This window comes from Bufo gargarizans, chromosome 6 (genome assembly GCF_014858855.1).
Source record: "Bufo gargarizans isolate SCDJY-AF-19 chromosome 6, ASM1485885v1, whole genome shotgun sequence".
Classification (NCBI taxonomy): Eukaryota; Metazoa; Chordata; class Amphibia; order Anura; family Bufonidae; genus Bufo; species Bufo gargarizans.
In genome coordinates this window covers 346,294,604-346,322,326 of record NC_058085.1, presented here as the reverse complement: position 1 = coordinate 346,322,326, position 27,723 = coordinate 346,294,604, and the positions used below count along the sequence as shown (strand labels likewise).

Below are 27,723 nucleotides of genomic sequence, written 5' to 3'. Positions count from 1 at the left end.
AGCTCTGGAGTATAATACAGGATGTAACTCAGGATCAGTACAGGATAAGTAATGTATGTACACAGTGACTCCACCAGCAGAATAGTGAGTGCAGCTCTGGAGTATAATACAGGAGGTAACTCAGGATCAGTACAGGATAAGTAATGTAATGTATGTACACAGTGACTCCACCAGCAGAATAGTGAGTGCAGCTCTGGAATATAATACAGGATGTAACTCAGGATCAGTACAGGATAAGTAATGTATGTACATAGTGACTGCACCAGCAGAATAGGGAGTGCAGCTCTGGAGTATAATACAGGATGTAACTCAGGATCAGTACAGGATAAGTAATGTATGTACACAGTGACTCCACCAGCAGAATAGTGAGTGCAGCTCTGGAGTATAATACAGGATGTAACTCAGGATCAGTACAGGATAAGTAATGTATGTACACAGTGACTGCACCAGCAGAATAGTGAGTGCAGCTCTGAAGTATAATACAGGATGTAACTCAGGATCAGTACAGGATAAGTAATGTATGTACATAGTGACTGCACCAGCAGAATAGGGAGTGCAGCTCTGGAGTATAATACAGGATGTAACTCAGGATCAGTACAGGATAAGTAATGTATGTACACAGTGACTCCACCAGCAGAATAGTGAGTGCAGCTCTGGAGTATAATACAGGATGTAACTCAGGATCAGTACAGGATAAGTAATGTATGTACACAGTGACTCCACCAGCAGAATAGTGAGTGCAGCTCTGGAGTATAATACAGGAGGTAACTCAGGATCAGTACAGGATAAGTAATGTATGTACAGTGACTCCACCAGCAGAATAGTGAGTGCAGCTCTGGAGTATAATACAGGAGGTAACTCAGGATCAGTACAGGATAAGTAATGTATGTACAGTGACTGCACCAGCAGAATAGTGAGTGCAGCTCTGGAGTATAATACAGGAGGTAACTCAGGATCAGTACAGGATAAGTAATGTATGTACACAGTGACTCCACCCTCTATGTACTTTATGTACATAAACTATAAAATGACAAAGTGGAACAGTAACATACATTATATAAAGTCACTGACAAAACATTATGTCACAACTTAAGAAAGACGTTTATTCTGACTCCCCCAATTGCTCTGCAGACAGAAGTGAAGATTTTTTATAAACATTAAAAATGTATATATTTAGAGAAAAAAAATAGTATATACAAATGCATTATTATAAATTAGGAGGCAAAATCTATGTACAGGGAACTCCTTTTTAGACTGGCTATGAGCTGTGCGCTGCGATTGGCCAGTGCTGCAGCAAGGGACACGCCTCCTACAAAAAAATCAGTCCAGTACAACAGACGGAGCTGAGACACCGGAGCCTATACCGGGCGAACGGAGCGGCGCCCAGGCATACTAGTAAGTGCAGGGGGACCCCTGGGCGCCGCTCTGCCCACAGATAGAGTTAGTTTTTAGTTTGTATACTAGTGAAAGGTCCTCTTTAATCAGACAGAGTTTTTATGAAAGAAAAAAAAATGAAAAAGTTTTCCATCCCAGAAAAAATATAATATTATGTGAACTGAAGAAGTTATATTCGGAAACGTGCGATGATCCCATGTGTACTTTCACTTCTTGGTCACTATTTTGGAAGACGTCTCAGTTCATTCATGAGCCAGATAGCCATACTGAGGAGAGCGAGCGAGCCAGACTGGTGGGTGGCAGCTAGAGGTGTTGGGACGTACAAGAGCAACGTGCTGATGCCCAGCGTAACCTGAGAAGAAGGAAGAAACACTGTAAGATGGGACTGCTGTTCTGCACCATGTGATTGAATTACCTCCAGTCAATGATATACATGACAGCAAGTCTGTGCTTTCCACAATAGAAATATACAAAGATGTAACCGGCTACCTGTAGATAGGCCACAGCAATGAGAGAATTCACAGCGAGCCTTGCTCTTCGAGGCAGAGGAACCTTCCGAGAATAGTAATATAAGCCAGTGATCGCTGCTACAGAGCTGATCCCCTAGAAAAAAAAGTCATAGAAAAGATTGCAAAAATTAGAAGTAAATTAATGAAATTAACAATTTTTTGTAAACTGATGCACCAAATGACGCCACTTATTCAAAATATTTTTGATGCAGATACATTAGTATATCTAGGCCATTGTATTCAATCTAAGTGACTGTTAGTAAATTTAGGCCACTGTGCCTCTTGGCTAACGCGTCTGCGCCAAAATTCTGTCTAAAATTGGTGCATTTTGGGTTTTTACAATTTTTTCGCCATGCTCAAAAGGGGTAAGGATTAGAGAAAAGGAACAGAGCTTCATGGGAAAGGGTGAGACCTAAGATGTGCCATTTTGTGCCACGATTCTGGCATAAAAATCTGTCTTAAAGTAAGCCAACCAATAGCTGGTGTAGAGCCAGAGAAAAGTGTCCATCCCTGCACCACATTTATCATCCAGCCTGAGCCCCAGTGATAAATCTGGCAGAGGTCCAGACCGCCGGTCTACGTTTATGCCATCTTTAGGATTAGTCATTCTGGGTCAATATCTTTTGAGATGTTTGGTGTTGTTACACCTCAGTGTACCCCAATAGTCTTCACACTTTTGACAAGGTAAACTATTTGCATGTGCTAGTGGTTACCATTTAGTTAAAATAGTTGCTTAAAGGGATTCTGTCACCTCCCCTAACCCAAAAACCGATTTTAAAGCAGCCATGAAGCACAGCTTACCTTGATTAGGCTGTGCTCTTTTATCTTGTGATCCGTCCAGCAGTTTCTGCAAAAAACGACTTTTATTGATATGCAAATGTAGTCCTGAAGGTGCCCAGAGGGGCGTTTTGTTCCTCTTAGAGAGCCCAGTACCGCCCCTCTTTCAGTGCCCAGCCCGCCTTCCTTGCACTGTCTAACCGCCCCCAGCCTGCCACAGCCTCTCCTCCCCCTCCCTCACGCCGAACGAACTCTCGCACAGGCGCAGTACCCACTGAGGGCTGCGCCTGTGCGATCAGCAGGAGACTGAGGGCAGGAGCTTCATCCTCGTCACTGGGCATGCGCCGAGCCCAGTGACGTCCGATGCTCGCTCTTCCCTGCTGACTGAGGGAAGAGCGAGCATCGGACGTCACTGGGCTCGGCGCATGCCCAGTGACGAGGATGAAGCTCCTGCCCTCAGTCTCCTGCTGATCGCACAGGCGCAGCCCTCAGTGGGTACTGCGCCTGTGCGAGAGTTCGTTCGGCGTGAGGGAGGGGGAGGAGAGGGAGGAGAGGCTGTGGCAGGCTGGGGGCGGCGGTTAGACAGTACAAGGAAGGCGGGCTGGGCACTGTAAGAGGGGCGGTACTGGGCTCTCTAAGAGGAACAAAACGCCCCTCTGGGCACATTCAGGACTCATTTGCATATCAATAAAAGTCGTTTTTTGCAGAAACTGCTGGACGGATTACAAGATAAAAGAGCACAGCCTAATCAAGGTAAGCTGTGCTTCATGGCTGCTTTAAAATCGTTTTTTGGGTTAGGGGAGGTGACAGAATCCCTTTAAGTTTCATGACACAGTCTCCATTCCTTCACTCATTTTCAGGCCCCCGATATTCAGTTCACAACCTGCTCCTAGTTTCAGGCTTTTCTCATGTGAGCATGTCTCTCCCAGTAAAACATGCTGGACATGAGGCCTGTGTGTCCATGATGCTGCTGGCTTCACCAGCTCTCATGTATCAGCACAGCTTCATTGATAACCATTCACTTGGACTGGCAGCCACTTAGGCAGATGAGTCTGTGATTTCCCTGCCCTGTAGAGTTTGCCGCAGGTTCTATCCTCTCTCTACACTAATATAAAGCTTGTGTGATCTGCCCCCTTTGCAGACAGCCTTTTGTTTGTGTTCTCGTCCCTGTCTACAGCCTGCATGAGTTGCACTCTTTGGATGTTTTTCCCGTCTCCACGCTGATGTGCCGTCTACAACTTCGTCTCCCACCTGCCGGTATCTCTAACAATAAGAGGGAGAGAGCAGAGAAAGAGGAGTGAATGGGGCTGAGCTGCGATACCACGCACGGCGGTGTGCTTGGTGAGCTGAGAGAAGGCTGCACCGCTACTGCGAGCGCCCGTGGCTTCTCAAACAGCTGATCGGTGGGGGTCACAGGTTTCGGACGCCCACCTATTATATACTGATGAGCTATCCAGAGGATAGGTCATCAGTAAAAAAAAAAAAAATAAAACACTTTAATTTAGCATTGAAAAAGCAAATTAACAAGACAGTTCTAGAGCAGGAGGAGCACAGCAATTAGTCAAAATAGATGCAGTAAAAGGTGTAATTTTTTCAATATAAATCCCTGCTCACTCTGGGCTTAGGAGTCCTTTCAGCGGAGTGACTCAATGACTGACCGCTTTCCCCATGTGTATTGTTGGAAAATCAGCATTAGATCTGATAGTCAGCCATGTTGTATCAAGCAGACATCTTGTGTCCTTGCTTTAGAAAGGAGTTCAGTTTGTTGGAGTACACTGTGGTGTGTCCTAGTGGTAGGAGATAGAGTTCTAAGTAATGGATTAAAGGGTCACGATATAAGGGTGACCTTGAGAAAGTGAATGGTATATGTATTAATGGAAGACATCTTGGCTGGAAAAAAAAGGAACTTGTTCACTGAAATTGTAGAAGTTTATTGAAATGTTTATGCTTATGTTTGACCCTTGGTGTTCGGATAGGTCATAAATAAGGATGACCAATTCAAGTGTTAATGGTCCATATGTCTCCTTGGAGAAGGAGAACGGAGACAAGGACTAAGACCGGGGAATATTGATGAATGACTCAAGGGAACAAATTATTTATGGATGACGTGTTACGATAAGAAACTTGTCCAATTGAAAGTTGGTGGAGGTGTAACTTTTGTACGTCAATGTATATGAATAGTAAAATATTTGTGATGACATATGTTATTGTATAATAATGATTTAGTGAAGTATTTTGTGTGTAAACATTTATGTCTATGGCCTGCGAAATACTGCGGAAAACTTGAATTATAATACTAATTATTCCTTTGTTCTTTGGGGACACAGACACACAGCACTGCCCTTTTTCTACTGCCGCTCCATACTTCCATCTACCTCATGTCATATTCTACGCTGTCTTGCTCCTCAAGAAGTCTGGTGTTGCTGCGGCCAATTTCCAACATGTATGTGCATACAGATATAGCTACTCACGCTGATCATATACATTACAAACTCAATCTTTATGACTTTCATATGTCAAGAGACGAAACATATAATGCCACTTACAAGGATGCGATGATCGAACTGTACTGTTGTTGGATTTTCAAAGACGTTTCTCAAGGTTGGAGAAAAAGCAAGTAGATCATCCGGGATCCAACGCTCTCCCATCTTAGGAAAAGAATTGTAAACGAGACCGGCATCTAGTCCTGCCACAAAGGCTCCTGTTGTCATAGAAATGACTCCTATTAGTCCTTAGTTAGACAATGATGATCTTTACTGACACTATATACTAAAAACACATTTCCTTCAATCACTTTCATAAGTCACACACCAAAGACAATCTCATCAAAATCAAAGGGGGCATTTCCATCTGGCCATTTAAGGCATATCGACAAGATATTTTAAGAATTAGGCCCCGTAGTGAATGGAGAGCAAGCCGCGGCTATGCGGCCACCCCTCTGTTCACGGCTAGTCCTGGCTTGGCTATTTTCAGAATTCCTATAGCAGTGAATTGAGGAGTGGGAGCCAATGGATGCACTAGGGGTATCAGGAGACTGACTTGAATTAGAGCATTTGGAACTTTATCAGTCTTTTTATTAGTTCATTCAATTATGTGTATTTATGTAAAATCAGCCAAGTATTTTGAAGCAAAAAAAGTCAATAATGAATATATACACGTCAATGGCTATGGACACCTTTACAGTGGTTTTATTTATTGTTCATTTACATCCTAACCATAACATTACTTTCTAAATAGTCTTTGTTAAAGAATTCTCATTTTGATTCTGCAGAGTGAGTGTATGTCCTTCACCTAATGCTGGATTTACATGGCTCGATTTTCGGGCTACTATTACTTACGAACGCTCGTTCCGGATAATTGGCCTGTGTACAGGTCCTGCAGATCACCCAATGAATGAGCAAAATGCTCACTCTTCGGGTGACATGATCTTTTGTGAGGACATTTCAATCATGGTTTCTGGGCAGCAGATCATGCTGTTTAAGTCACTAAGTCAAACGGTCTATAGCCTACAAATGAAACTGTATATGAAATACCTGACAGCGCTGTTAGGAAGACGAGACCTGTCGTCCAGTGTGTAAACTTCCTTAGCTTCAGCAGCTGAGTTGTCTCAATCATCTTTGGAAAAAAACAACAATGTTATAATATGCACAACCCATGGCACATCATGAAAAAAATGTCATACAAACCCTTTGGGCTACAGCAGCACAGGATGGATTTTGGTGCAAAAACTCAGCAATGAATCCAAGTCAAACTCTGTTTAAGTTACATGGGGATTATGCTGGGAATTCTGGCTGCAGAATTTTTTCCTCACCAGTGTAAGCAACGAGGTATCTTCTCTTTTCTCAGAAAATACCCCTTTGCATTTTGCTTTACCCTGGAGCATTGCCAATAAATCTCCATACTATGCAGCACTATCAGTAAGTCTCCTGCCTAAGCTGAAGCCTCTCAATTGCAAAGGGTCAAGTCTGCTGAGAAAATCTGCAGTATAAGGCCTCTTGCACTTGCACACGATCGTTGTGCGCCCATGGGCTGTGTGCACTCCGCCTCACGGATGCGAACCCGTTCACTTGAATGGGTCTGCAATCGCGGAGATGAGGAACGGAAGCACGGACCGGAACCCCCTGAAAGCTTCCGTGTTTTTTCTGTCTGTGCCAACGTAACGCAACAAAAAAACAACTTGCTCTATTTTTTTGAGGTGCGGACGGATCACGGACCCATTCAAGTTGAATGGGTCTCGATCAGTCCCGGCTGCCTAAGGACGTTGCTCGTGCATTGGGGACCGCAAATTGCGGTCCACAATGCATGGAACGGATGCACAACGTTCGTGTGCAAGCAGCCTAAAATGAAATGTGGATTTAAAGAGGACCTTTTACCTCAAAATGCAGTGCAATCTGAAAGCACCATGTTATAGAGCAGGAGAAGCTGAGCAGATTGATATACACTGTATTATTGTAGGAAAAGATTCAGTAAAACTTGTAATTTATACATTTATATCTTTATTGTTTTCACTCCTGTGAAGGCCTATTGGTACAGGAGGCTGGTGTGCTCAGTGATTGATAGCACTGTGTGTATAAGTGTGGATACAGAGATAGCGGTCACTCACTGATAACACCTCCACCCTGTACCAGATTTTCTAAGATATAAATTACAGGTTTTACTGAATATTTTCCCCGCTCACTATATATCAATCTGCTCAGCTTCTCCTGCTCTATAACATGGTGCTTTGAGATTGCATTGCATTTTCGGGTGACAGGTCCTCTTTTAAATCCACATTTCCTATTTCAACAGCGTATTGCCGTTACTGTATAGGCTGTGGATTTCTCCACTGCTGAAAATCCTTTGCCAAATACCTTTTGTTTAGGAAGTAGAAGAGATAATCCTGTCCAAAGACTTGCACAATAGAGAACAAGTGCAGAACCTAAATGTGCGGCCAGGCGATACTGACTGACACGGGGCACATCATACGAGTCCGGTTTCTCTTCCAGTCCACTCTTCACCATGTACCAGCCCAGCAGACCCTGTAAAGAGACAGACACATACATCAAGATAAACTAACTCTCTCTCTGAGAGGAGAACAATTCCTTTATCCATCTCTGCCCTTCCTTTATTTTATTTTACCTGGAAGCAAACAAATCCGCAGAGGCCGAGCACACGTCCTTTCATTCCCCGGTTAAACCATCCCTTTCTCCAGAAGTAGATGGCAGGTAAAATGTAAGCCAGGCCCACTGCTCGCCCCCACATCCGATGGGAGTACTCCATGTACCAAATAAACTTGAATTCGTTCAGGGTCATGTTGTGATTCAAACTAAAGGAAATTTAAAAAAACAAAAAACAAGATATCAAGTCAGGCCTTTCGAGACTATGGGAGAAATGGTTAACTGGGAGACCAAATGATTGGACCCCCACCAATGACACATGTATGCCATAAATGTATGTGATGGAAAGCCCCCTGATGTTTTCCTCATATGCCCTCCGTCCCCTCCCTGCTGTAAATGCTACAGGCCCAGCTCTTTAATCTCGTTCTATGTCATTGCCTCTTATATATTTGCCACGTCTTACACTTTGAATTCTGGGAACTGCTGGTATTTGTGAAACTCTGCCTCCCATTCTTCCCGAGTTCTCGGTGGCTTCATTTCTTTCACCAGGTGCCAATCGACCATCGACAGCCCGGACTCCGTTAACCTATGGAGCAAAAAGTGGGAAAACCTTTAATTGTCTGTTGGTTCTTCACAATATCCATTTCTGCGAAAGAGTAACAACCAGGATGGATACTGCAAAATTAACCACATGGGTCGTCACCCCTGCTTTCCTGAACTTGTGAATGAAACATTTCGGGAGCTTTAGAAAGCTGGGTGAAAAAAAATGTCATCATCCAGCATTTCCAGACGCATCCGCTGAAGAGAATTCGAACATATAGCATTTAACTAAAGGGGTTGTCCAGGATCAGAACTATATGGCTGCTTTCTTCCAAAAACAGTGCCACAACTGTCCACAGGTTGTTCTAGGTATTGCAGCTCAGTCCCATTTACCGGAGCTGAGTACTCATACCAGTGTGGAGCTGTTTCTGGAAGAAAGCAGTCATGCTTTTCTAATCCTGGGCAACCCCTTTAAAGGATTTTGCTTATTCCCAAAGATACTGCAGCATGACCCCCGGTGACCATTCTGCACACTCAGCAGAAGAAGCCGATGTCTGTGTTTGGGGGTCTTGCAGCAATCATGGATTATACTAGTTCCGTAAATAAAAAAAATAGCACTTGCCTAGTTACTCCACCAATGATCACAGCTCCGGCTACCATACCGCTGCACACAAGAAGCCAGCGACCCATGACACGTTCGGCAGCAGAGTTTGGTAGAGACCCGACCGCAGCTCTGGATGGAGCGGCCACCTCCGACACCACACTGCTCTTCCATCTTTTCTGGACTGTGTGTTTCCACTGAGTGCCGGGATGCTAATACAAGTGAGAGACGATGCAGAGCGATAACTCAATAAGCCACAAAGTACATGATACAAGAAGACTCGCTACATGCATAAAAAACATATATAAAAGGGATGCAACACCAGCTACACAGTAGAAAGGATCAGATGCATATAAAGGGGATACAAGCACTGTATAGCCATAACATGGGTCCACAGATAAATATACTCCTGTGTCCGTGGTAACCCACCATACATAGGTTTAACTTTAGACATAAAGTCGAAATCCTTTAAACTGGTGACCAACTTTTTCTTATTGTGCTTTCCACAGACAATCATATATAGAGGAGGCCAAAATACATAGGAATAATACAGGTGAGCATTTACCTTTGCGCCTGCTGAGTGAATGTAGCGCACAGCTTGCACTCTGCAGTGTGTCAGGCTGGAGCGAAGACTCAAAAGAAGCATCTTTGGTTCCTTCTAACACAAGATCAGCTGATGCAATTTTACAATCTCCCCTCAAAATTCACCTAGAATAGAAAAAAATTATATTAAAAAAAAAAAACAAAAAAAAAACTAAACACACACACGAGAAGTCGTAGCTGTTCAATGGAAATGTAGAATGTTTAACGTTACACCTTAGGACGGCCAGACTCCGCAAGCTGAGCGTCTTCGATTAGGACTAATGTATGGCAGCCTAGCAATCTCAGCAGCATCGCTGAACAAGTTCACATCATTTGATTCGCTTAGGTGAAGGCTGGAAAAAAGATCTAATGCACGTGGCTCTGTTTTTGCGATCCGCAAAACACGAATACCGGACACGCGAGTTCCGCATTTTGCAGATCAGCACATCCTGCCCTCTTAAAAATTCCTATTCTTGTCCATAAAATGGACATGCAAGAACAGGACATGCTCTATATTATTTGCGGGGAACACAGAACGGACATATGGATGCGGACAGCACACTGTGTGCTGTCTGCATCTTTTTCGGCCCCGTTGAAATGAACGGGTCTACATCTGATCAGCAGAAAATGCGGACTGAAACTACCGTTGTGTCCATGAGGCCTTGTTCTGAGGATAGCAGTGGTCAACCCTTATTTTAGGGGTCCAGGATGATAGTTTTTTTAAAGGCTATGTACACCTTTGGGGGCCATTTTTTAATTATTGCATTGTACTCATTTTTAGCTAAAAATACCTTTTTAAATTAATCTTTATAAAAAATATGGTGGCCTTTTTTTGTGTAAATAGCCGAGATGCTCTATCGGCAGCCTTTGGGTTTTCTCTCTTTTCCGTCAGTTGGGGAGCTGACAGCTCCTTATCTCTTTTTTTCTTTTCAATAATTTTTATTGGTATTCTCTCTTTTCCGTCAGTTGGGGAGCTAACGGCTCCTTATCTCTTTTTTCTTTTCAATCATTTTTATTGGGTTTTACAAATAAACAATTCCTGAAATAACAAAAAAGTGCGGGATTCCAAACAATAGATATGATACACAATATCCTTGCCAGTGATTAGCATTTGGAGACCCTATATAAGAAGTGGAACATCTTATCTTAAAACTGAAAAACAGACAAACTAATCAAGTCTACTGCATACAATGGGTATCGTGATTTTTATTGATTGCGTTATGTGCCGAGTATGCATAGGCAGAAAATTAAACCAGACCTGCCAATGGTAGTGGAAATGATCAAGTTTATGGTCTTTGATAGCCATCATTTTGTCATATAAACAGTTTTGTTGCACCCATTGTATAATATCTGACAAGGTCGGGATAGTTGATGATTTCCAACATCTGGTAATGTTTAGTTTGGTAACTATGAATAGGTGAGCTATCGAGGTCCTACAAGATATTGGAATGTCCTGCAGATCCATGAAAAAGAAGGCCCAATATGGGGAAGGTTTTAGGACTAAGCCGCATAATCTGGAAGCTAGGTCAAAAACCTCCACCCATAGATTTGTTAGCCTGGGGCAGGACCATAGTATATGCAAAAGTGTACCTTTAGCTCGGCATTGACGCCAGCATAAGTTAGATGTTCCAGGAAAAATCTTGCTAAGTCTGTCAGGGTACCACCTTAGGCAACTTTCGATAGCTGCCTCGTAGAGATAAATGCTGAAAAAAGGTTGTGGAGATAAATCTCAAAGCTGGTATCCAACTGGTCGCTGGAATTGACATATTCAATTCCTTGTCCTAAGCCAAAAAGGGGGCAGATTTTTGGAATAATAATTTGTCACCCATATATGGTTTTAAGGCTTGGGACCTTCACAGATACCCTACAGCAGTGTTTCCCAACCAGTGTGCCTCCAGCTGTTGCAAAACTACAACTCCCAGCATGCCCGGACAGTCTTTGGCTGTGCGGGCATGCTGGGAGTTGTAGTTTTGCAACAGCTGGAGGCACACTGGTTGGGAAACACTGCCCTACAGGAACCCCATAACTCAAACAGTTGCCTGTTGGCTACAATTTCACATGGGTTGTGCGTTTGCAACAGAAGTCTAAGTATTTATAGAAATCTGTGTCGGGGTAACCCAAATTCTTGTTGAAGATTAGTAAAGGACTTTATTTGCCCATTACTATATAGTTGTGAAATCCACCTAAGACCTTGTGATCTCCAAGTTAAGAGAGCTTTGTTAGGAAGTTTCATCTCTAGTAATTGAAGGGAAGATATAGCTAAAGTGTTGATATTTTCAGGAGCACATCTGTGGTGGAATGAGCGCCAATGATGAAGAGCTGCATCTATAACGTAGGGTAGGTTAGAGAGCTCAGTTGGGGAAGAGTTTAAACAATCAATTAGTATGAATCTGAGATGTTTCAGTTTGGTTAAGGAGGATTCCATTTGAATCCATGGAATGGAAGTATCCCCCTCCCACCACCTAAAAAGCTGATTGACCTGTGTTGCCAGAAAATAATCTACCAAATTTGGTAATCCCAGACCGCCACCCCTTTTAGCTTTGTTTAGGGAGAAGGAGGACACATGTGGTTTCCACCCTGCCCAAACAAAGGAGCTGAGAATACCCTGTTCTTTTATAAAGAAGTTAGAGGGTATTCTGATGGGTACTGTGCGGAAAATGAATAAAAGCTTAGGTAGGGTCATCATTTGAAAAGTAGCAATACGGCCTACCTATGAGACTTCAAATTTACCATAAGAAGCTATATTGTTTTTGATGGTATCTAAAAGAGGGAGGCAATTATGTTGAAACAATAAGGCAATAGAAGATGTTAGATTAATGCTCAGGTATTTTATATGAGTAGTTTGCCAGTCCAATGGAAATTTTGACTTTAATTCAGGTATTTGTTGGGAATGGATATTAAAGGGTAGGAGTTGGGATTTGTTTTTATTCATTTTGTAGTAAGAGATACGGCCACTACTAGAGATGAGTGGGGGGGAGGAGAGGGATAAGAGTATATCGTCAGCATATAATGATATGCAGTGTTGTTTATCAAATGTGAAACCCGCAATATCTGGATGTTGCCTGATAGCTTGAGCTAAGGGTTCTATGGCTAAAACAAAAACGAGGGGGGATAAAGGACATCCCTGACGAAGGAAACGAAGTTGATACCGCTCCATTTACAAATACTTTTGCTGTAGGAACGGAATACAAAGCTTTAATGGCTGTGATTAGAGTACTTCCTAGGCCTAGTCTTTCTAGGACTGAGAAGGCATAAGACCAGTTTAGGCGATCAAACGCCTTCTCGGCGTCTAGCGTGACCAAAAAAGCAGGACTTTTATGACGTACAATATGATCAAGGATATTTAACGCCCTTCGTGTGTTGTCCGTGAGCTGCCTGCCCCCAACAAACCCCACCTGATCTATATTCACTAGTGATGGGAGGACTTTTGAGAGTCTGTTTGCGAATACCTTAGCGTTAATCTTTAGATCTGTATTCAGGAGAGAAATGGGTCTGACATTTGGGGGTTTATCTTGCGTCTTGCCGGGTTTGGGTAGTGCCACAATGGTGGCAGACATTTCCCGTGGGAATGCTCCCTCCTGAAATGCTTGTGTAAATATTGACGTCATATTAGATAATAAATATGGGGTAAAGGTTTTGTAATAAGCGTTGGATAATCCATCTGGGCCCGGGGATTTATGTAGTGGTAAGGATGAGATCACTTGAGATATCTCTGCAGATGTGAACGGAAGCAATATAAAGTTTTGTTGCTGTTCCTGTAACATGGGAAGATTAAGGGAAGATAAAAAGGCGTTTATCTCCTGTGGGGTGGCCTGATGGGTTTGTGGAGATGTTTTCAGGTTGTATAGGGATGAATAATATTCTATAAATTGATTGGCAATATCCTTCAGGTCATATAATTTGCTCTCATTGTCCGAATGAAATAGGAAGAGGATTCTAGATTTAGCTAGCCCCTTTTTAATCCTGTTAGCTAGTAGCTTTCCTGCATTATTATTCTGGTTATAATAACGAGCTTTAACCAAGAGGAGTTGTTTTTCATATCGATAAAGTAGACAGTCTTTTAGTTGTAATCTCAGGGAGTCAATCTGAGCTTTTCGGTCCTCAGTAAAGAGGGTTTTGTTTAGAGCCTCTAAAGCTGCCAGTTTAGAAATAATAGAGTCTAATAGCCGTTCACTTTCCCTTTTTGCACGGTGACCCAACTTAATAAAAATGCCCCTTAGGAAAGCTTTGTGAGCATTCCAGAGGATGAATGGGCTGCTAGACACTAAACCTGTATTTAAGGAGAAATACTCTGATAATTATCTCTCTAGCACGCACTTATAAGTGGGGTTAGATATAAGAAAGTCATTACATCGCCACAGAGTATCCTTGACGTTGTATGTTTCTGTAATAGATAAGGAAATTGCGGCACGGTCTGACCATTTAATACTTTCGATAGTGGATTGAGAGGCTAACTGCAATAAGGATCGTCCTAGAAAAAACAGGTCTATGCGGGAATAAGTATTGTGCACTGAGGAAAAGTCATGTTCTTGGAGGTGGTGAATTCTGCATATATCATATGCAGTGGATATAAAAAGTCTACACACCCCTGTTAAAATGTCAGGTTTTTGTGCTGTAAAAAAATTAGACAAAGATAAATCATTTCAGAACTTTTTCCACCTTTAATGTGACCTATAAACTGTACAACTCAATTGAGAAACAAACTGAAATCTTTTAGGTGGAGGGAAGAAAACTAAAAAAAAAAACTAAAATAATGTGGTTGCATAAGTATGCACACCCTGTTATAACTGGGGATGTAGCTGTGTTCAGAATTAAGCAATCACATTCAAAATCATGTTAAATAGGAGTCAGCACACACCTGCCATCATGTAAAGTGCCTCTGATTAACCCCAAATAAAGTTCAGCTGCTCTAGTTGGTCTTTCCTGAAATTTTCTTAGTCTCCTCCCACAGCAAAAGCCGTGGTCCACAGAGAGCTTCCAAAGTATCAGAGGGATCTCATTGTAAAAGGTATCAGTCAGGAGAAGGGTACAAAAGAATTTCCAAGGCATTAGATATACCATAGAACACAGTGAAGACAGTCATCATCAAGTGGAGAAAATATGGGACAACAGTGACATTACCAAGTACTGGACGTCCCTCCAAAATTTATGAAAAGACGAGAAGAAAATTGGTCTGGGACTGGGAGGCGACCAAGAGGCCTACAGCAACATTAAAGGAGCTGCAGGAATATCTGACAAGTACTGGCTGTGTGGTACATGTGACAACAATCTCCCGTATTCTTCATATGTTTGGGCTATGGAGTAGAGTGGCAAGACGAAAGCCTTTTCTTACGAAGAAAAACATCCAAGCCAGGCTACATTTTGCAAAAACACATCTGAAGTCTCCCAAAAGCATGTGGGAAAAGGTGTTATGGTCTGATGAAACCAAGGTTGAACTTTTTGGCCATAATTCCAAAAGATATGTTTGGTGCAAAAACAACCCTGCACATCACCAAAAGAACACCATCCCCACAGTGAAGCATGGTGGTGGCAGCATCATGCCAAGGGGCTGTTTTTCTTCAGCTGGAACTGGGGCCTTAGTTAAGCTAGAGGGAATTATGAACAGTTCCAAATACCAGTCAATATTGGCACAAAACCTTCAGGCTTCTGCTAGAAAGCTGAACATGAAGAGGAACTTCATCTTTTAGCATGACAACGACCCAAAGCATACATCCAAATCAACAAAGGAATGGCTTCACCAGAAGAAGATTAAAGTTTTGGAATGGGGGGTGATCTGGAGAGGGCTGTGCACAGGAGATGCTCTCGCAATCTGACAGATTTGAAGTGTTTTTGCCAAGAGTGGGAAAATCTTGCCAAGTCAAAATGTGCCATGCTGATAGACTCATACCCAAAAAACTGCTGTAATAAAATCAAAAGGTGCTTCAACAAAGTATTAGTTTAAGGGTGTGTATACTTATGCAACCACATTATTTTAGTTTTTTGTTTTCTTCCCTCTACCTAAAAGATTTCAGTTTGTTTTTCACTTGAGTGGTACAGTTTATAGGTCACATTAAAGGTTGAAAAAGTTCTGAAATGATTTATCTTTGTCTCAATTTTTTAAATCACAGAAACCTGACATTTTAACAGGGGTGTGTAGACTTTTTATATCCACTGTAGTTCTTCCCTATGCAACAGAGGCCCTCGAATTGCTTTGTGAGCCCTGGAGGGGGCTGTAGAATCCACAGCCGCATCTGGAACCATATTAAAATCCCCACATAGTAAAACATGACCTTGCTTTAACTTATTCACTTTTGCTGTGAGTCTATTAAAAAAATGTGTCTGATGCTTGTTAGGAGCATAAACTACTTCTATAGTATAGGTAATATTATTTAGACTACATGCATGAATAATAAACCTTCCATTTGGATCTACAGAAGATGCAATAGGTGAGTAGGCAACTGAGGATTTAAAGGCTAACACAACCCCTCTCTGCTTCTTATGGTAATTGGCTTGTATGATATGGGGAAATGAGTGGTGGGTTATCCTATGGGCATCTTGAGGTATAATGTGTGATTCTTGAATACATAGAACATCAGCATGTAGTTTAATCACCACGGTGCCGCCCCATTATGCTATAATTGTTTTGCGAACTAAGAAGTATGATAGACAACACAGACCTGTAAAAATGGATTGCACAGGGAAAATTTCTACCTGAAATGACAATCACCCAAAATGACCCCGTAGTAAAACTGTGCATTAAAAGAGAAATAACATAAACAAAACAAAAATGCAAAATTTTTGGCTGACCGAATAACAATTCAAACTGAAGTTGACCTGGATTAGTCACCCTATTGTCGGATGAATAGAAACTTGGGGTCAGAGTTCGTGCTGTTGCCCTTAACCATCATAGCGCTCTATGGCACTAATGAAAGATCAAGATAGTCAATGTTTGGTCCCTCGACGGGCGCCGACCGTGGGCCGTTCCATCTCCAGGTGGTATTGTGGTTGATTATGAGGAATAATAGATTCCGCAACTGAAATTGTCATGCCCTGCTCAGGCTATGTGCGGAGGTCTGCCAGGTTAGCAGCGCGTGTGTAGCCTTTTTGTTTTGGAATTGAGCAATATCCGCCTCCCTTCAGGTTTACTGGGTGGGGTCGTTGGTTTGAGTGTAAATTACGCCCACCCCCAGTGTCCTATGCGGGTTATAGCTTCTGTCTGGAAGGAAGGAGAGATATCTTTTACTGAGCAGGAAAAGCAAAAACTAAGTTGGTTTTGTTTTCTTGTGGTTGTCTGTCTAGGCTGTTAGAGAGACGCCTGCCCCCTCCAGGTCCTGAGGGAGCAGGCTGCCACTTTCCCCCTTTCACCATCTTAGGGATTCTAGGGAATCTTCAGCCTAGGCACGAGGACACGTTATTCCTACCTTCAGGGTCTGAACGTGGGCAAAGAAGTCTAGGGAGAGCTGGTAGGGATTTGTCAGGAGGTGACCTCTATCCCCAGCTTCTTGCCTAGACACTTGTATGTTTATATCCTGTGTATCTTGTATCCTGTCTGCCGTGACAGAAATGTTCCAGGATTCCAGTAATTTACGGCTCTCTTCCACTGCACTAATAGTAAGTTGTTTCCCTTCATGGATGAGTAGAATCTTCACCGGAAAGCCCCACTTGTACGCCATTTTATGTTCCCTGAGAGCTGTAGTGATTGGGGCTAACGCACGGCGTTGGCTTGAGAGATCTGCATACAATTTCTCCGTTTGATATTGTGTCGGCAAGTTTGGCATCTGCCTTGCCGCAGCTAACATGATAAAAATGTATGCGCGCCAAAGTGTCCCTGGGAGCTGTGTCAGGAAGATGGTAAAGTCCAGCTCTGAGCAGGAGGGGAGAAGCAATTTAAGAAGGGCTTGCAAAATAGGCAGTTATCGCAGATGGGCTGATATCTTCAGGTATCCCCCTAAACTTAATATTATTTCACCTAGAGCGATCCTCTAGGTCTATTATTTTAGCTTTCATGGCATCTATGGACGCTGCCATTTCCTTATGAGAGTCAATGAGCCGATTGTGAGAAGAGGCAAACTCTCCCATCTTTGTTTCAACATGTGACACTCATGACTCAACCTCTGCAATGGAGGATTTTATAGGGGTTAATAAGGAGGAGAAGTCCTTATGAAGGGTGGAGCTGAACGCAATCAGCATATCTTTCAGTAACTTCCCAGAAGCAAGTTGATCTGATATAGGGAGAGATTGGAGTGCCCCAGCCAGATGGCTCGTCTGTAACAACTCAGACTCAGGGCTTACCTCTTCTGCGTGCTCGTCTTGTAGCCACGGCCTCTGCTTCACCGGGCTTCTGGAATTACGGCTTCCTTCAGACGGTGAGGAGTTTGCTGATCCTTGTCGTGACTCTTTGGAAGAGCCTGCTACTGAAGATATGTGTTGGTTCCCGCAGGGAGATTTAGTCTCTGTGGGAGGCATATACGGGGGTGTAGGTAACTGCTGGGAAGATGGCGGGAGGATGCCGGAGCCAGCGCCGTCTGCTTATTTCTCGAAGAAGAACTTAAGCTTGCCTTGTTTTTGAGGAATTTTCTTCCCTCTAGGCATGGTGAAGGCTGTTTTAGATCTTGAGTGGGGGTGAACAGGTCGGCGAGAGGCTAAGGACCACGCTAAGAAATCGCTGTGTGCCAGAGCTGAAGGATTCCGCTGCGATTCCGCTCGGCAGCCACGCCCCTCGACGGCTCCTTATCTCTGACCTTATAAACACTCATTATGGCTAGAATGTGGCTTTGTTTATGACTAGGGATGAGCTAGGGTACCACTTGGAATCGAAACCGAGTTCGGGAAAAGGTTTTTAACAGTAGAAATTAATTTCTGAAGTTATTACCCAAAGTTATTCTTCACTGCTGTAGGAGAGCTTTAAAGGAAATCTGTCATCAGCATAATCGCTATTGAAGTAAAGCCACGGCTTTATAGCTGTGGATGACACTGTTAAGGGAGTGGAGTGCTGTGGAGGTCACAGTTCAGGGCCATTTAGGCCACCCTGAAAAGACGGACTTAAAACCCCGCCACCAGGTCCCACTAAGCCACGCCTCCGATCCGGTTAGGCCACACCCCCACTCATCAGCCGACACGGATTAAAAAAATGAAGTTAAAAATCAACTTCTAGGTCCCACTAAGCCACGCTCCCGATGCAGTTAGACCACTCCCACTCATCAGCCAACAGGGATTGAAAAAATGAAGTTAAAAATCAACTTCTGTCACCTGCAGAGGTGGGAGTGAGAGTGACTTTCTCCCTGCAGCTCACACTCAGACAGCACAGTGCTGCTGTCTGAGAGTGAGCTGTTCAAAAGGACATCCCTGTGTCTGTCCAAGCCCTGCGCCAGAAGGGGGACAGGGAGTTTGAAAGCCAGACTGTCCGGCCTAAAACTGGACCTCTGGCCACCCTAGGGGCAGGCTGCTGTGGAGGTCAAAATGAAGGGGGTGGGCTGCTGTGGAGGTCCCATTTTAAGGAGACGGGGGTCAGTGTTAAGGGGTGGGGGTTGTGGAGATTACTGTTAGGACATTGGGGTGCTGTAGATGTCACTGTTATAGTGGATAGTGTTGATATCTTTTAACGACACACACACAAACATTAAAGGAAATAGATGAAATATACCCTTGCGAAGCCGGGTCTTTCAGCTAGTCTAATATATAAAGCCGAGTGTATGAGTGTGTTTAGGCCTGCACGATATATCGTCAAAGCAATCATATCGCGATAACGGCATCTGTAATAGGAATAACAGTGGGGTCCGGTGCAGTCCCTGTATTCTAATGCACTGGCCCCGCTCACTGTTGTATAATATTATCTAACATGTAGGCATTGTTAAAGGGGTTCTGCACTTTCATTTAACTGTTGATCTATCCTCTGGATAGATCATCAGCTTCTGATCGGCGGGGGTCCGACTCCCGGGACCCCCGCCGATCAGCTGTTTGAGAAGGCAGCGGCGGTCCAGCAGCGCCGCGGCCTTCTCACTGTTTACCGCCGGCCCACTGACGTCACGACTAGAGTTGTTGCGATACCAAATTTTTGATTCGGTTTCGATACCATGAAAAAGTATTGCGATACTCGATACCACGCGAAAAAAAATAAACCAAAAAAGCCACGTGCATTCCGCATGTTTAAAAATGGCGAATCGCGCAGTTTTTATTAATTTTTTTCTGTTCCGGCGTTCACCACCTAGATTTTTTTTTATATTTTAATAGTTTGGACTTTTCTGACGTGGCGATATGTAATATGTTTATTATTTATATATTTTATATATGTGAAATTGGGAAAAGGGGGTCATTTATACTTCATATTTTGGTGGGGGTTTTTTTTACTTTTTTTTTTACACTTTTTATTTAATAACTATTTCCCCCCTTAGGCTACTTTCACACTAGCGTTCGGGTGTCCGCTTGTGAGCTCCGTTTGAAGGGGCTCACAAGCGGCCCCGAACGCATCCGTCCAGCCCTAATGCATTCTGAGTGGATGCGGATCCGCTCAGAATGCATCAGTCTGGCAGCGTTCAGCCTCCGCTCCGCTCAGCAGGCGGACACCTGAACGCTCCTTGCAGCGTTCGGGTGTCCGCCTGGCCGTGCGGAGGCAAGCGGATCCGTCCAGACTTACAATGTTTACAATGGAAGTCAATGGGGACGGATCCGTTTGAAGATGACACAATATGGCTCAATCTTCAAACGGATCCGTCCCCCATTGACTTTCAATGTAAAAGTCTGGACGGATCCGTTCAGGCTACTTTCACAGTTAGAATTTTTTTTACAATATAATGCAGACGGATCCGTTCTGAACGGATCCACCGTCTGCATTATATGAGCGGATCCGTCTCAGACGGATCCGTTCTGAACGCAAGTGTGAAAGTAGCCTAAGGGGCTAGAACCTGGGATCTTTCATCCCTTGTCCTATTCAGCTCTATCAGGGTGAATAGGACTTCACACTGTCCCTGCTGCTCTGTGCCTTGTGCACACAGCATCAGGGATGTTACCATGGCAACCAGGGCTTCTGTAGCGTCCTGGCTGCCATGGTAACTGATCGGAGCCCCAGGCTTACACAGCTGGGGCTCCAATCAGAAGCTGCCACTGCACCACCAATGAGGGGGAGGGGAGAGGTCCCTGTGGCCACTGCCACCAATGATTTTAATACTGGGAAGTTGAGAGGGGCCGGCGCACTGTGCCACCAATGATTTTAATGGGATGGGGGGTTGAGGGGAGGGGGCACACTGAACCACCAATGATAAATTACCCCTTTATACAGGAGGCGGGTACTGGCAGATCAGCAGTTAACCCCTTAGGTGCCGCACCTGAGGGGTTAACTGCCTCTGATCGCAGCTCCCTGTCAGGGGCAGGGTGCCGGCAATCCGATTCTGCTGCCGGCACCCGCCTCCTGTATTGTGTTAGACTGACTTTCACTATCAGGCCACACAGAGCGGCGCCCAGCGATGTCTCAGCACTCACCATTAGTCCTGGGCGCCGCTCCGTTCGCCTGCAGTGCTCCATTACTGTCTCCTCTCCTGCTCCACATGCTGCTGATTACTATCGGAGCGATGGGAGGAGACATCAGCTTCACTAGTGGGCGTTCCTTCTTCCTGGCTGTAGCGCTGTTCAATCGCAGCGCAGGGAGAAGGAACGCCCACTAGTGAAGCTGATGTCTCCTCCCATCGCTCCGATAGTAATGAGCAGCATGTGGAGCAGGAGAGGAGACAGTAATGGGGCACTGCGGGCGAACGGAGCGGCGCCCAGGACTAATGGTGAGTGCTGGGGCATCGCTGGGCGCCGCTCTGTGGGAAATGGGAATAGTCCTATTTGGTAGCGCAGAGCGCCCGCCCCTCCTCCGCCCCTCTCTCCTCATTGGTGGCGCAGTGCGCCCGCCCCTCCTCCGCCCCTCTATCCTCATTGGTGGCGCAGTGCGCCCACCCCTCCTTCCCCCCTCTCTTCTCATTGGTGGCAGCGGCAGCAGCACAGGGGGGAGGGAGGACTGCTTCCTTCTCCCCGTGCTGCTGAGAGAACATGAGCGCGCCGATAGCAGCGCGCTCATGTTCAGAGATACTAGGCTGCGCAGAAGCGCAGCCCAGTATCGAAAAAACGGAAATCCCGGTATCGTATCGATACCGGGACAAAAGTATCGATTGGGTATCGAAATTTCGATACCCGCAACAACCCTAGTCACGACTAGTGTCAACTAGCGTGGGCGCGGCTAAGCTCTGTTCACTTGAATGGAGCTTAGCCGCGCCCACGCTAGTTGATACTAGTCGTGACGTCACTGTGCCGGCGGTAAACAGTGAGAAGGCCGCGGTGCTAATGGAGCGCCGCTGCCTTCTCAAACAGGAAGAAGCTGATGATCTATCCACAGGATAGATCAACAGTTAAATGAAAGTGCAGAACCCCTTTAAAATATAATAATCCTGCATAATCCAGCTGTATTACTTACAGCTAAATTCCGTAGAAGAGAGGCGGCAGGCCGGCGCGTCACTCACTACGTCATGCACCGGTGCCGCTCACTTCTACGGAACTTAGCTGTAAGTAGTACAGCTGGATTATACAGGATTATTATATTTTAACAATGCCTACATGTTAGATAATATTATACAACAGTAAGCGGGGCCGGTGCATTAGAATACAGGGACTGCACCAGTCCCCACTGTCATTCCTAATACAGATGCTGGCCGCCAGCCCCTTCACACTGCAGGGACACTATTATGGGGGGGGGGGGGGGCATCCACAGATCCCCCTCCATAACAGTGGCATCCACAGATCCCCCTCCATAACAGTGCCATCCACAGATCCCCTCCATAACAGTGCCATCCACAGATCCCCTCCATAACAGTGCCATCCACAGATCCCCTCCATAACAGTGCCATCCACAGATCCCCTCCATAACAGTGCCATCCACAGATCCCCTCCATAACAGTGCCATCCACAGATCCCCTCCATAACAGTGCCATCCACAGATCCCCTCCATAACAGTGCCATCCACAGATCCCCTCCATAACAGTGCCATCCACAGATCCCCTCCATAACAGTGCCATCCACAGATCCCCTCCATAACAGTGCCATCCACAGATCCCCTCCATAACAGTGCCATCCACAGATCCCCTCCATAACAGTGCCATCCACAGATCCCCTCCATAACAGTGCCATCCACAGATCCCCTTCATAACAGTGCCATCCACAGATCCCCTCCATAACAGTGCCATCCACAGATCCCCTCCATAACAGTGCCATCCACAGATCCCCTCCATAACAGTGCCATGCACAGATCCCCTCCATAACAGTGCCATGCACAGATCCCCTCCATAACAGTGCCATCCACAGATCCCCTCCATAACAGTGCCATCCACAGATCCCCTCCATAACAGTGCCATCCACAGATCCCCTCCATAACAGTGCCATCCACAGATCCCCTCCATAACAGTGCAAATAGACTTCTAGCACAATTCCCTTAAAATATTGCATATTGTTATCGCAATTTTAGGGCCCTAATCGCAATCGCACAAAATATATCGTGCAGCCCTAGTGTGTATGTCCGCTAAAGGGATCTGCACTGTTGCATTTACAATCACAAAATTTGGCACACAGGTACATCAGTTTGTCTGGAAAGGTTTTAGACCAGGTCTCAGCTCTCTACGACGTACCGTTCCTGAGATATTCCCAAAAGATGCATTAGCCAATAGAAGCTTGGTCACATGATCCTTATCAGCCAATAGAAGCTCGCAGGCCCTTAGTCTCCACATACACACAGTTTTACACCAGGTTTTCATAACAACCCAGCCATTTTTCTTCACTACTGTAGGTCAGCTTTAAAGAGGCAGGGCGCTGTGGATGACACTGTTAAGAGAGCGGAGTGCTGTGGAGGTCACAGTTCAGGTGGCAGGTAGGGTGGCCATTTAGGCCACCATCTAAAGACAGACTTAAAAACCCCGCCCCCAGGTCCTGCTAAGCCACGTCCCGACCCGGTTAGGTCACGCCCCCTCCACTCCGCAGCTGACAGGGATTGAAAAAATGAAGGTAAAAACCAACTTCTGTCATCTGCAAGGGTGGGAACGAGGGTGAGTTTCTCCCTGCAGCTCACACTCAGACAGCACAGTGCTGCTGTATGAGAGTGAACTGTTCAAAAGGACATCCCTGTGTCCGTCCAGGCCCTGCGCCAGACAGAGGACAGGGAGTCTGAAAGCCAGACTGCCCAGCTTTAAACCGGACCTCTGGCCACCCTAGGGGCAGGCTGCTGTGGAGGTCAAAATGAAGGGGGTGGGCTGCTGTGGAGGTCCCATTTTAAGGAGACGGGGGTCAGTGTTAAGGGGTGGGGGTTGTGGAGATTACTGTTAGGACATCGGGGTGCTGTAGATGTCACTGTTATAGTGGATAGTGTTGATATCTTTTAACGACACACACAAACATTAAAGGAAATAGATGAAATATACCCTTGCGAAGCCGGGTCTTTCAGCTAGTCTAATATATAAAGCGGAGTGTATGAGTGTGTTTAGGCCTGCACGATATATCGTCAAAGCAATCATACCTGTGGAGGTCCCCCGTTAAGGGGGCGGGACGCTGTGAAGGTCCCCCGTTAAGGGGGCGGGACGCTGTGAAGGTCCCCCGTTAAGGGGGCGGGACGCTGTGGAGGTCCCCCGTTAAGGGGGCGGGACGCTGTGGAGGTCCCCCGTTAAGGGGGCGGGACGCTGTGGAGGTCCCCCGTTAAGGGGGCGGGACGCTGTGGAGGTCCCCCGTTAAGGGGGCGGGACGCTGTGGAGGTCCCCCGTTAAGGGGGCGGGACGCTGTGGAGGTCACTGTTATGGTGGATACTGTCGATATCTTTTAACGACACACCCAAACATTAAATTAAATAGATGAAATATACCCGTGCGAAGGCGGCCAATTGAAAAAAATATTTTTAGCCAAGAATGAGTAAAATGCAATCATAAAAAAAAATAAAAAAATTTGCCTCCGAAGGTGTACAAAGCCTTTAAAAGGGGTTATCCGAGTTATTTTGTTGTTCTTTCTATGTTCCTAACTGGGCAAATATAACAACTTTACAATTAAAGGGAACCTGTCACCATGATTTTGTGCATAGAGCTGGGGACATGGGCTGCTAGATGGCCGCTAGCACATCTGCAGTACCCAGGTCCCATAGCTCTCTGCGCTTTTATTGTGTTAAAAAAACGTTTTGACTGATATGAGTCCTGTATCCAGAGATGAGTCAAGCGGAAAGGAGCCCAGCACCGCCCCGCGTCCTCCGAATCTCCTCCTTGCTGGCTGACGTCACAGAGCTGGAGCGCCGAAATCTCGCGATGCGCGAGCTAGTGCATGCGCAGTGTCGGCATCATGTTCATTCCCTGTACTGGCATCAGCACAGGGAACGAACTACTCATGCGCTAGCTTGCGCATCGCGAGATTTCGGCTAGGGATCGACCGATTATTGGATTTACCGATATTATCGGCCGATATTCAGGATTTTGAACACTATCGGTATCGGCATCTATTTTGCCGATATTCCGATAGTGTATGGGGAACACAGATCTCGCTGCTGACAGCGCTCTCCGTGTTCCCCTTAGCAGCACAGGGGAGAAGGAGCAGTGTCTCCTCCCCCTGTGCTGCTCCTGCCGCTGCCGCCAATGTAAGGACAGGGGACAGGAGGAGGGGAGGAGCTATGGCCACTGCTCCACCAATGAAGCTTAATCTCTCATTCATTCATATACAGGAGGCGGGAGCTGCAGGATCACATAGCCGGCTCCCGGCCTCTATGAGCAGTAGCTGCGATCTGTGGTAGTTAACTCCTCAGGTGCCGCGGATCGCAGCTACTGCTCATAGAGGCCGGGAGCCGGCTATGTGATCCTGCAGCCAGCTCCCGCCTCCTGTATATGAATAAATGTGAGATTAAGCTTCATTGGTGGCGCAGTGCGCCCCCCCAAGCCCCCCAGTATCAGACATTGGTGGCGCAGTGCGCCCCCCCCCCCAGGGGTGGCGCATAGGGCCCCCCCACCCCAGTCGCAGTGCGCCCCTCCACAGGATCCCCTCTCCCTTGCTCCTCCGATCGGAGCCCCAGCAGTGTAATGCTGGGGCTCCGATCGGTTACCATGGCAGCCAAGACGCTATTGAAGCCCTGGCTGCCATGATAAGCTCCATGCTGCTGTGTGCACAAAGCACACAGCAGCAGGGACAGTGTGAGCTCCTATTCACCCTGATAGATCTCTATCAGGGTGAATAGGACAAGGGTTCTAGTCCCTAAGGGGGCTAAAAGTTAGTTAAAAAAAAAAGTTACAAAAAAAATAATAAAAACACCAAAATATTAAATATAAATGAAAAAGAAAGATTTACAAAAAAAATAAAAAATACACATTAACAATAAACATTAATTTTCAGCAGATTTGTGGGAATTTTTTATTTTTTTTCAAAAATGAAAATTCCCAGAATATCGGTATAAATTATCGGCTATCGGCCTGAAAGTTCACAAATTATCAGTATCGGCCCTAAAAAATCAATATCGGTCGATCCCTAATTTCGGCGCTCCAGCTCTGTGACGTCAGCCAGCAAGGAGGAGATTCGGAGGACGCGGGGCGGTGCTGGGCTCCTTTCCGCTTGACTCATCTCTGGATACAGGACACATATCAGGTCATTTGCATATCAATCAAACAGTTTTTTTTAACACAAAAGCACACAGAGCTATGGGGACTGGGTATTGCGGATGTGCTAGCGGCCATCTAGCAGCCCATGTCCCCAGCTCTATGCGCAAAATCCTGGTGACAGGTTCCCTTTAACTCACTTTATCTGCAGTGGCTGGTTTCTCAGATTTGAGGGTCACATGACCTGTGATGTCAGCTTCTCTCCCTGCTCTGGTAAAGTTTGTTTACAGGAGATGTCACTGTGCTGGCCACGCCCCCTTCACTGCCATCTCTCTGCTAGGATTCTTAACCCCTTCAGCTGCATACACTGTCTAGCTGCAGCAGTGACAATTCTGGGCACAGGAGCTGACAGACTAGAGAGAAGATCCTGTGTGTATTAGAAGTGTCATTATACAGCTGGGACTTGTAGTCCTACACATACTACATGCAGCAGAGTCTCCCAACAGGCAGACATGTCACTCAGGGCAGCTCTTGTATTCACTCCCTTAGCAGAGCAGGGGGGGGGGGGGGGGGGAGTTTTTATTGCATGTAAACAAAGGGCCAGAAAAGAACCAGGGAAATGAGGAAATATATTATTTTTTTTGCCTGAAACTTGCTTAGTTATATATTGCTGCCCATCAGATTTTCAGTGCTATATTTTTTTTCATAACTCGGACAACCCCTTTAAAGAAATAGTCACAAAAAAAAAGCCCATGGTCACAAGGAGGTCACTTGAATCGCAGTCTAATCCTGTGACATCTCAGCGACTCGCCAGCAAACTCTACTAATTCAAAAATATACAAAAACAAGCAAGCAGCCAAAAAAACCTAAATATAATGATATGTCCAAGTGATACGCTATGATGACAGCCCCTGTCCGGGTAGGAAGGAGACACGTGGACAGAGGTGCTGCTGCTCATTACAATTCTATGGGAGCTGCCGGGTGACTGCACTCACACCTCCTATATATCTGTAGGGGCCTCAGTGCGTGGACTTAGACCCCCAAGGACCTTATGATACCTTCCTATGGATGCGCCTGGGGCAAGGACAAAATGAAGCATCAGACAACCAATCAGATTGCAGCTTATATCTGCCAGCGTCCTTTTGGAAAAAGCAAGCAGCATCCTGATTGGTTGCTATGGGCAACTGCACTTTGTATTGCACTGACGCCCCCCAGCAGATAGCCCGGGCTTAGAAAGCACTCAAGTGTTTCGGTTGTCAGTTTTCAAGGATCTAGAAATACTAACGGACCAAGAATTTTCTCGAATTTGGACACTTACATTCCCTCCGCACACTCGGATGCTAGCCAGTGAAGACCGAAATGTCACTCATGGGCGCAGCCATGTTGGGCGCGACGTCATGACGTAGTACGTGTACGTCAGGAATAAACGTCAGACCAGCTTCTCCTTTAGCGTTAATATATTATAATTATATTATATTATAAGTCGGAGGTGACCGAAAGTGGAGGAATACGTGCACGCTGGCGCCAAGCCGCTGTTTTATTTTACTATATGATAGCCCTACCACATACCTGAACCAAAATGGCGCCGCCTGTAAAGCCGCCAGACGCACGCTAAAGAGTTTCGACCAATCGCAGAGCGCCGCTGTCAGACGTTCAACCAATGAAATACA

The 27,723-nt window shown here is 45.4% G+C and overlaps 1 protein-coding gene across 1 annotated transcript; it reads right to left on the bottom strand.

Annotated features, from left to right (window-relative positions):
* Positions 1-1,423: 1,423 nt before the first annotated feature.
* Positions 1,424-27,462, bottom strand: LOC122940927 (cytochrome c oxidase assembly protein COX15 homolog). The gene is made up of 10 exons (XM_044297858.1): positions 27,372-27,462; positions 9,484-9,626; positions 8,940-9,130; positions 8,241-8,363; positions 7,800-7,986; positions 7,532-7,699; positions 6,215-6,296; positions 5,228-5,382; positions 1,885-1,998; positions 1,424-1,747 (listed from the first exon to the last, which is right to left on the bottom strand). The coding sequence occupies exons 2-10, from the start codon at positions 9,562-9,564 to the stop codon at positions 1,616-1,618; spliced, it is 1,233 nt and encodes a 410-aa protein (XP_044153793.1). The 5' UTR covers positions 9,565-9,626; positions 27,372-27,462; the 3' UTR covers positions 1,424-1,615.
* Positions 27,463-27,723: the final 261 nt, after the last annotated feature.